Source organism: Oncorhynchus keta, chromosome 11 (assembly GCF_023373465.1).
Source record: "Oncorhynchus keta strain PuntledgeMale-10-30-2019 chromosome 11, Oket_V2, whole genome shotgun sequence".
In the NCBI taxonomy this organism is placed as follows: Eukaryota; Metazoa; Chordata; class Actinopteri; order Salmoniformes; family Salmonidae; genus Oncorhynchus; species Oncorhynchus keta.
Window position 1 is genome coordinate 35435311 of NC_068431.1, and position 9491 is coordinate 35444801.

The following is a 9491-nucleotide window of genomic DNA, read 5'->3' on the forward strand; positions in this document are numbered from 1 at the left end:
CTATTGATAACACATTTATTTTTAGCTTGTTGAGCTTTATTTCTGTGTCTGAATACAGTTTTGTGGCTATTTTTTTCTTCCAATTTATAGTACATTACAGTACATTGTGAAAAGTAATTACGATTAAGGCAGTGTTTTTGTCTGTCATAATGTATTTGGTGTCTGTCATCACCTTGATTTCCTTCCTCTTGTTTGATGAGGGTTTTACCAGTGATGACTCACTGACATTGCTCAACTCTCCGGGCTTTGAGCGTATATAAGACGTCTCCTGGCCACAAACCACACAAAGAAGACACTCTTGAGGAAGAAGCATCATGAAGACATTCAATCTGTGCTTACTACTAATCAACCTGGCAATAGTGGTTCACTCTTTGCCAATCTCGCCACCTAGTGAAGAAGATGAAGCCCTTGCAGAGGTATGCTACTTGTCACATCTTTTGCTAGAAGGGCCTATATGGGTTTTACAACTGAAATGATTGTGATGGAACAGATTTGTACATGTAACTTCATATGGCTTGGTCAGTTTGTTATTGTAAAAGAGAATGTTGATAATAAAAATACATTGGACTTAGTTGTGTTGAACTATTGATGTGCAAGAACTATTGAAATACTTGCTTAGTTAGATGATATACTCATAACACAGTAAAGTCATTGTTTATTTTAACACGTGTTGTGTGAGCCTTGTACACCTACCATAGGATATTATATTCATAACTGTAGTAAAGGTCACCATAATGTACTATCATATTAACATCATGCTTGCTGTGTTTTCTGTAGACATACCTGAAGAGGTTTTTTAACCTGACAGAGGAGACGGGTCCTGCGTTCAAACGGGGGCCCAGCCAGCGGAGCAGGAAGGTCAGCGAGATGCAACATTTCTTTGGCCTCCAGGTGACAGGAACCTTGGACGCTGAGACTGTGACGATGATGAAGAAGCCACGCTGTGGGGTACCTGATGTCCAACTCAGCCGCTTCACCACCTTCGACAATCGCAAGTGGCAGACCAACCAGGTTACCTACAGGTGAGAGGAGTGAGAAAGACTAATTTGACCATGGTGAATTTATGCAAAGAAAAAATTGTCATGTTAACATTTAGTTATGTGCGTTTATTAATCAGGTGGTCTTTAAACTTTGAGAAAAACATAAAGGCAAGTATCCACTTAGTGTGGATAATAATGTTTTTGTATTTGCAAACATCAAGGTACGTACAGAAACAGTGATGATAGCCCTTTGAGGAATGTTTTTCTAATGTTGACTGTTGGTGTATTGTGTTCTTCAGGATTGAGAACTACACCCCTGACATGACTGTGGCTGAGGTGGACAACTCCATAGAGAGAGCACTGCAGGTGTGGGCCAAGGTCTCCCCCCTGAGGTTTACCCGCATCTACAGTGGCATCGCTGACATCATGATCTCATTCGGCACCAGAAGTAAGAAACTTTTATCCTACCTAACACAATGAAACAGAAAGATACTGTGAAACGTTTATTGTACATTATGATGCATTGTGGGAACATTTTGTGGGTGGGGAGGAAATGCTATATTTCGAGTGGTACTGTAATTCCATTGCACAGAATACAGTACCAGACCGTATTTTTGGAGTGCCGAAAGCCTTTTGTCCACTCGTGAGTAAATGGCATTGTTGTCTGGCTCATTAACATATTTTGAGGTGTGCCTTGTAAGAGGCTATATTTGTTGCACCCATTAGTGAGAATGCTGTACCAATTTAACTGGTATGTGGTAATAGTGCCCCATCAATTTACAATGTATAGGGGACAGATTGGAGTGGCAGCAAGTCTTAAACCTTTCATTGTCAACCACAAATTACCTAGCAGCCAACCTGCTGGCACCAACCCCATGTAATTACAGCAAAATACAAACCTTACCTCCCCATTGCAGTATTGTACTGTGTGTAATTACACAGTACATGCTTTGATACTGTATTTAGATTACAGGTGGTATATTGCAATATGAAATACAGTAACTTACTAACCACTTGCTGCTTGTAAGTTACTGTCATATTCACAGCAACCCCTTTACAGTGTGCTATAATTAGCTAATAAGCTGATGTACCAAAATGTCATACTGTAGATGTTCACAAAGAATGTATCCATTTACAAAGGGAACATAAAGTACTGTATGTACTGTACAGTGCTTTGTTTTGAAAGACAGACGGTCGCTTCAAAGGCTCTCAGGATGTTTTTGTGTAGCAGAGTTAGAAATGGAGGGATGCAGGGAGATACCTGTAGAGGATCCACTGTTTACATTCCTCCTGTCAGAGTGTAGTGCAGGTATAGACCTATTCAGGGACACCCTCCGCTACATGCCACTTACATAACCAACATCACCATCACTCACAAACACAGACATCCACAATGGTCTCGGTGGCATTCTGCTGCACTTTAATCTCTTTTACATGGTTTGATGGGCTGACAGAATGGAGAGACACCCAAATACCACTCACATAACCATCATCACCACTCGTAATCTTAAACATATACATCCACAGTAGCATCAATATCATGTCACTGCTTGTCCCTCACTGTAATCCGTATTTACAGTTTGATGAGTTGAAGGGGTGTTATTAGAGCCACGCCTTATTTCACCCTCTGAGGTGTTACGAAGTGTATCGGTTTTAAGAAACTAACATTCTATAAAAATAATTTGAATACAAATGTTTATACAGTATGCATTTGTCCTTATCTCTGATGGCTCAAATGATGATTTCTCCTGTCTGTGTAGATCATGGTGATTCTTACCCCTTCGATGGCCCTGATGGCACCCTGGCCCATGCCTTCTCCCCCGGCGCTGACATTGGAGGAGATGCTCATTTTGACGATGACGAGTCCTTCAGCTTCAGCTCAACCAGAGGTGAGACCCTCTATCACAACAATATGTGGAACATGACTTCATTTACGCTGTTTCAATTCTACGACAGTTCTGAGTGACATGTCATGATAATTGCCACAAAAGAGTAGAAGATCTGTAATTATGTATTGTCATCATAAAGGGTACAACCTGTTCTTGGTGGCTGCCCATGAGTTTGGCCATTCCCTCGGTCTCAGCCACTCCACCGACCCTGGAGCACTGATGTACCCAATGTACAGCTACACAGACCCCAGCACCTTCTCTCTGCCCCGCGATGACGTCAACGGTATCCAGCACATCTATGGTCAGTATTCAATTATCTTTTCTCTTTCTGCCCAGTTTGCTTCAGCTTTATATTGCTAAATTCCACTTTGTTTGCTTTTGACTGATCAACAAAAAGGCTCAGGCCAAATCATTTATATAATTGATCTCCAAGTCATTTTATACTGGAACTTGAATTAATGAGTATCTGTGTCCTCCAGGTCCAAACACAGATGTGAACCCCAAACCAGACAAGCCAGATCCTACACCCCCTTCCACCCCTAATGCCTGTGACCCCACCCTAGTTTTGGATGCTGTCACCACTCTACGTGGGGAGAAGATGTTCTTCAAGGGCAGGTACAGCAAATCATGTAGCCTATCAAATGCTATCAAATGCTCAGTGCTATCAAATGTTCAGTGCTATCAAATGCTCAGTGCTATCAAATGCTCAGTGCTATCAAATGCTCAGTGCTATCAAATGCTCAGTGCTATCAAATGTTCAGTGCTATCAAATGCTCAGTGCTATCAAATGCTCAGTGCTATCAAATGCTCAGTGCTATCAAATGCTCAGTGCTATTAAATGTTCAGTGCTATCAAATGTTCAGTGACTTATGGTAACCTACAGCTCAAAAGAAGTCAATGAATGACACAGTTTCCCAGGAAAACAGGTTGCCTGTTCATCTGTAATCAAGAGCTTTAACATCCTGATGTCTTCCCTCCATCCTCAGGTTCTTCTGGCGTAGCTACTCTCAGAGCAGCAAACCACAACAGAGCCTCATCAAGAACTACTGGCCCGAACTCCCCGACAACATCAATGCTGCTTACGAGAGCCAGCTATCTGACAGAGTGTTCCTCTTCAAAGGTATGGCAGAGTCACCAAATGCTTCAAATTAGCCCTGGTATGGCTGTAGTCTCCATAACTTGTCTAGAGACATATCAGAGCTAGCCTCATACACTACAGTGGCTTGCGAAAGTATTCACCCCCCTGGGAATTTTTCCTATTTTGTTGCCTTACAACCTGGAATTAAAATTGATTTTTGGGGGGAGGTTTGTGTCATTTGATTTACACAACCTGCCTACCACTTTGAAGATGCAAAATATTTTTCATTGTGAAACAGACAAGAAATAAGACAAAAAAAACGGAAAACTTGAAAACATGCATTACTATTCACCCCCCCAAAGTCAATACTTTGTAGAGCCACCTTTTGCAGCAATTACAGCTGCAAGTCTCTATAAGCTGGCACTATGGCTGTAATGAATACTGTGTGAATATGTCTCAGCAATACATTCTCTGTCCCTGCAGATAGTCAGGTCTGGGCTCTCTACGGCTATGACATCGTCCCCGGTTATCCCAGAAACCTGAAGAGCTTGGGCCTGCCCAGTACCGTGAATAAAGTTGACGCCGCCCTGTACGATGTAGATTCTCGCAAGACCTTGTTCTTTGTTGATGACAACTACTACAGGTTAGTGGAGTCTGTTTATTCATTACAAGTTATTGCATTTGTATTCATTTTTCTATGTACTGTGTATTGCCATTAGATGTCAAGAGTATCACAATCTCACTAATATTTCTGTTACCATAGTTACGACGAGGCAATGAAAAGGATGGACAAAGGTTTCCCCAAGCGTGTGGATGAAGGGTTCCCAGGCATGACAAGCAAAGTGACTGCAGCCTTCCAATTCCGAGGTGAGTGTGATACAGCATCTAAACACATTACAAGCATTTGGAAATGAACAATGACGTGGAAAAAATGTTGATTCAACCAGTATGTGCCCAGTAGGATGTCTCTAACTTCTCTACCCTATATGGTTTTACAGGCTTTACCTACCTCTATAGTGGCTCCTATATGTTTGAGTACAGCATGAGGACCAGGAGACAGTTACGCGTGCTAGGAAACAACTACTTCCTGCCGTGTTAGAACATCGACACTCATGAGCCGTTTAAAGTAGCAGCCATGAACAACAATGAATGCAGCCAAATATTTTTTTATAATATATAATATAGTTGTTGTAACTTGAGATTTTAAAGGTTTGTTTTTCTAATAAATATTTTTGTCACATGTCTATTTAAATATCTATTCAAATATCTATTCATGCATCTCAATTATTTGATATGTTTCTTGATTAAATTATAACCTAAATAATCTGAAAACATGAATGTATTGAATGAAGGCCAAACAAGTTTTTACACTTTGCATATTCAAATAAATTCCAAGTTATTGAGATTTTTTTTAACCTTTTACTGTGGTGTATTTATGGTGGAAACATTATGGGGAAAATATGCGCATTTTATCCATTGCTTCAAATGACATTACCAAACAATTCACTTAAACAAATATACAACCCACAGAGGGTCCTACTAATCACCCAAAACAACCGCAAACAACTACAGAACAGGTGTCCCAAACAACCCGCAACAACCACAAACAGATACACCAAACACCCCAAAACATCCACAAGCAACCACAAACAGATAACCCAAACAACCCAAACAAACCCAAACAACCACAAACAGGTACCACAAACAACCACAAACAACCTCAAATATCCACAAAAACAGGTAACCAAAATAACTCCCAAAAAACCCAAACAGGTACCCAAAAGAACCCAAAAGTACCCTGTCTCAGTTGGTATGTGTTCTCTAACGCCCTGGACCACAGCTATAATATGTCACTAGCTCTGGTCCAAGGCATAGCTAGTAGCTTGCTATGGTCCCCACTCGCTCTGGTCCAGGGCATAGCTAGTAGCGCTGGTCCGCTACTAGCTAATGTGGACCAGAGCTAAACCAGAGTTAATGAGGATCAGAGTTACTAGCTACTAGCTATACACTGGACCAGAGCAAGTTAGTGCGAACCAGAGCTAGACTAGAGTTAATGTGGACCAGAGTTAATGTGGACCAGAGCTAGTTATTTACTAGCTACGCCCTGGACTAGAGCTATTGCGGCCCAGTGCTACTAGCTATGCCCTGGACCAGAGCTAGTGGCAGATTATAGCTCTGGTCCAGGGCATTAGAGCACTGCACAAATACCAACTCAGACGCAAAAATATAATCTGATCTGAGACGCAAGCGCATGCTCTTTGAGGTTTGCAGACCAGGTGGCCTCAGAGTACATAATCTGCAGTTTGATGCTTCTTGTTGTTTGGGGTTCTTTTTGGTACCTGTTTGGGGTACTTCGGGGTTATTTTGGGTACCCGTTTCTGGTTGTTTAGGGTGATTAGTAGGACCCCCAATGGTACATGAAATGGGTATAATAACAGAGATGGAGAATAACAATGAAGGAACTCAATCTTCTACATACCACACTGATTTAGTATACCACAAGGTATAACTAAACTAATTATTTAGGGAAATCATATGGTGTATGACTTTGATCTGGTCTGCCTAAACTGCTAGATATTTTGTTATTTTCACTGTAAAATATATATGAGAACATTTCGAAGAACCCCTCTGCCATATCAAGCAATGATCCTCTTGTAATAAAATATAAAATACAAAGGCCAATGAGTATTATGGTCCAAACACACAAAGAAAGTCGTGAAGAGGGCACGACAATGTCTTTTCCCCCTCAGGAGACTGAAAAGATTTGGCATGGGTCCCCAGATTCTCAAAATGTTCTACAGCTGCACAATCGAGAGCGTCCAGACTGGTTGCACCACCGCCTGGTATGGCAACTGCTTGGTATCTGACCATAAAGAGCTACAGAGGGGAGTGCGTAAAGCCCAGTACATCACTGGGCCCAAGCTTCCTGCCATCCAGGACCTACATATATACTAGGCGGTGTCAGAGAAAGGCCCAAAAGATTGCTGAACAATTAATCACATGGCCACCCGGACTATTTACATTGACCCCCCCACCCTTTGTTTTTACATGCTACTCGCTGTTTATTATCTATGCATAGTCCCTTTACCCTTACCTATATGTACAAATTCCTCGACTAACCTGTACCCCCGCACAAATACTCAGTACCGGTACCCCCTGTATATAGCCTCGTTATTGTTATTTTGTTGTATATCTTTTTTTTTTTTGCTTTAGTTTATTTAGCAAATATTTTCTTAACAATTTTTCTTGAAACTGCATTGTTGGTTAAGGGTTTGTAAGTAAGCATTTCACAGTAAGGTCTACACCTGTACATGTGACAAATAAAATTTGACTTGATTTGAGCAATGGAAAGAAACCATGAGCTAGCATGACAGTCCCCAGGCTACATGAGAAAATGACACACATTTGGCAACTATTCTGGTTTGCTTGATCTAACCCCCATTATAGTCCAGTAACACAGGAGAAAATGATATGTTATGACACATCAAAAAATAGGTAATCAGTTGTCACATCAGTATGAGCCATGCTAATGATACAAAAAGAGGCTAGTCTCCTCTCATGATAGGTGCAAGCTAGGAGTCAAGATCCTCCCCTCTTGCCAATTAAGTTTTTACAATTGCCTAATCCCCTGTTTCTGCTCTTTGAGCTACAATTAAACACATACATGGACGTTACAGTAGGTCAACATCAGTTTAACAAGTTTCTCCCGTAAGAAAATATTCCACAGTGATTAATAAAAATGTTGTATATGTCTGAACGCTTGCTTGGATTGAATTAATCAGCCACTTTAAATAATAAGTGAATAATAGTCTAAATAATAGAGTTCCTCTCAATCCTTTCCCTATGTTTTCAGTTGTCAGCTTCAGTGTACATCCAGTAGTTTATGTTAGAAGCTGTGTGCAAACTTTCTGTATACTGCATCAGGACGTCCGTACATAGCTAGCAATAATTATGGTAATGCATCCTTAGTCCCTAACACCACCATGCTTCACCGTAGGGATGGTGGCAGGTTTTCTCCAGATGTGATGCTTGGTATTCAGGCAAAATAGTTAAATCCTGGTTTCATTAGACCAGAGAATCTTATTTCTCATGGTCTGAGAGTCCTTTAGATGCCTTTTGGCAAAGTCCAAGCGGGCTGCCATGTGCCTTTTACTGAGGAGGGGCTTCCGTCTGGCCACTCTACCATAAATGCCTGATTGGTGGAGTGCTGCAGAGATGGTTGTCTTTCTGGAAGGTTCTCGCATCTCCACAGAGGAACTCTGGAGCTCTGTCAGAGTGACCATCGGGTTCTTGGTTACCTCCCTGACCAAGGCTATTTTCCCCCAATTGCACAGTTTGGCCGGACAGCCAGCTCTAAGAAGTTGTTAATGTCTAGGAGCAACAACGGCTGAGCGGGGAAGTGGAAGTCCACACAAGCTCGCACAACAGGACCGCCGAGTGCTGAAGCGCGCAGTGCGTAAAAATCGTCTGTCCTTGGTTACAACACTACTGAGTTCCAAACTGCCTCTGGAGGCAACATCAGCACATTAACTGTTCTTGTGAGCTTCATGAAATGGGTTTCCTTGGCCGAGCAGCTGCATACAAGTCTAAGATCACCATGAACAATTCCAAGCGTCAGCTGGAGAGGGGTAAAGCTCGCTGCCATTGGACTCTGGAAAAGTGGACAAACCTCTGCTTGGCAGATGCCAGGAAAACACTACCTGCCCCAATCCATAGTGCCAACTGTAAAGTTTGGTGGAGGAGGAATAATGGTCTGGGGGCTGTTTTCATTGTTCAGGCTAGGCACCTTGAAGGGAAAACGCTACGGAATACAATGTCATTGTAGACAATTCTGTGCTTCCAACTTTGTGGCAACAGTTTGGGGAAGGCCCTTTCCTATTTCAGCATGACAATGCCCCCATGCACAAAGCGAGGTCCATACAGAAATGGTTTCTCGAGATCGGTGTGGAAGAAGTTGACTGGCCTGCAGAGAGCACTGACCTCAATCCCACAGAACACATGTGAGATGAATTGGAACGCGCATGTTCCAACATCTAGTGGAAAGCCTTCCCAGAAGATTGGAGGCAGTTTTAGCAGCAAAGGGGGGACCAACTCCATATTAATAATGCCCATGATTTTAGAATGATATTTTTGTTGATGTCCACATACTTTTGGTGATGTAGTGTATTTCATCTGCGTTGTTTACAGTGGGAGCAAATTAAGCATAGAGGGAAGAACAAGCAAGGAGGTAGGCAAAGGCAAGCACGAGCTAGCGAGATCCTATTAGCGTGTTGTAGCATGTATTTGATATTTCCGTTAGGGAAACTCAATTCGACCTTGGAATCCTCCTAAACATCACAATTTTGTACAAATTTGGCAAAGCGTCAAGTCTATAAATCTTAGTGCACTGTGTTCATAAAAGATTCCAGTTTAGGGAAGAGAAAAATGTATTGAGATCAGATGTTTCATCGATAAGAAATTTAGCAGAACATTGGCCCAGTTTCACCTAGTTCCATCCTCTCCCACTAACCGCGACTGGACTTCCTCTCACTACCATATTTAGTG

General features: G+C 41.9%; 1 protein-coding gene across 1 annotated transcript; it reads left to right on the top strand.

Moving 5' to 3' along the window:
* The first annotated feature begins 264 nt into the window (after positions 1-264).
* LOC118390116 (collagenase 3-like) lies at positions 265-5367 on the top strand. The gene is made up of 10 exons (XM_035780357.2): positions 265-416; positions 778-1022; positions 1280-1428; positions 2741-2869; positions 3009-3170; positions 3349-3484; positions 3856-3989; positions 4431-4590; positions 4711-4814; positions 4946-5367. The coding sequence occupies exons 1-10, from the start codon at positions 315-317 to the stop codon at positions 5044-5046; spliced, it is 1422 nt and encodes a 473-aa protein (XP_035636250.1). The 5' UTR covers positions 265-314; the 3' UTR covers positions 5047-5367.
* Positions 5368-9491: the final 4124 nt, after the last annotated feature.

Excerpts from the sequence above, each read along its gene's own strand:
- LOC118390116 (XM_035780357.2), top strand. The coding sequence starts at position 315 with ATGAAGACATTCAATCTGTGCTTACTACTAATCAACCTGGCAATAGTG. Across the intron at positions 4,591-4,710 it reads GTTGATGACAACTACTACAG|TTACGACGAGGCAATGAAAA; the intron begins GTTAGTGGAGTC and ends CTGTTACCATAG. Across the intron at positions 4,815-4,945 it reads TGCAGCCTTCCAATTCCGAG|GCTTTACCTACCTCTATAGT; the intron begins GTGAGTGTGATA and ends ATGGTTTTACAG.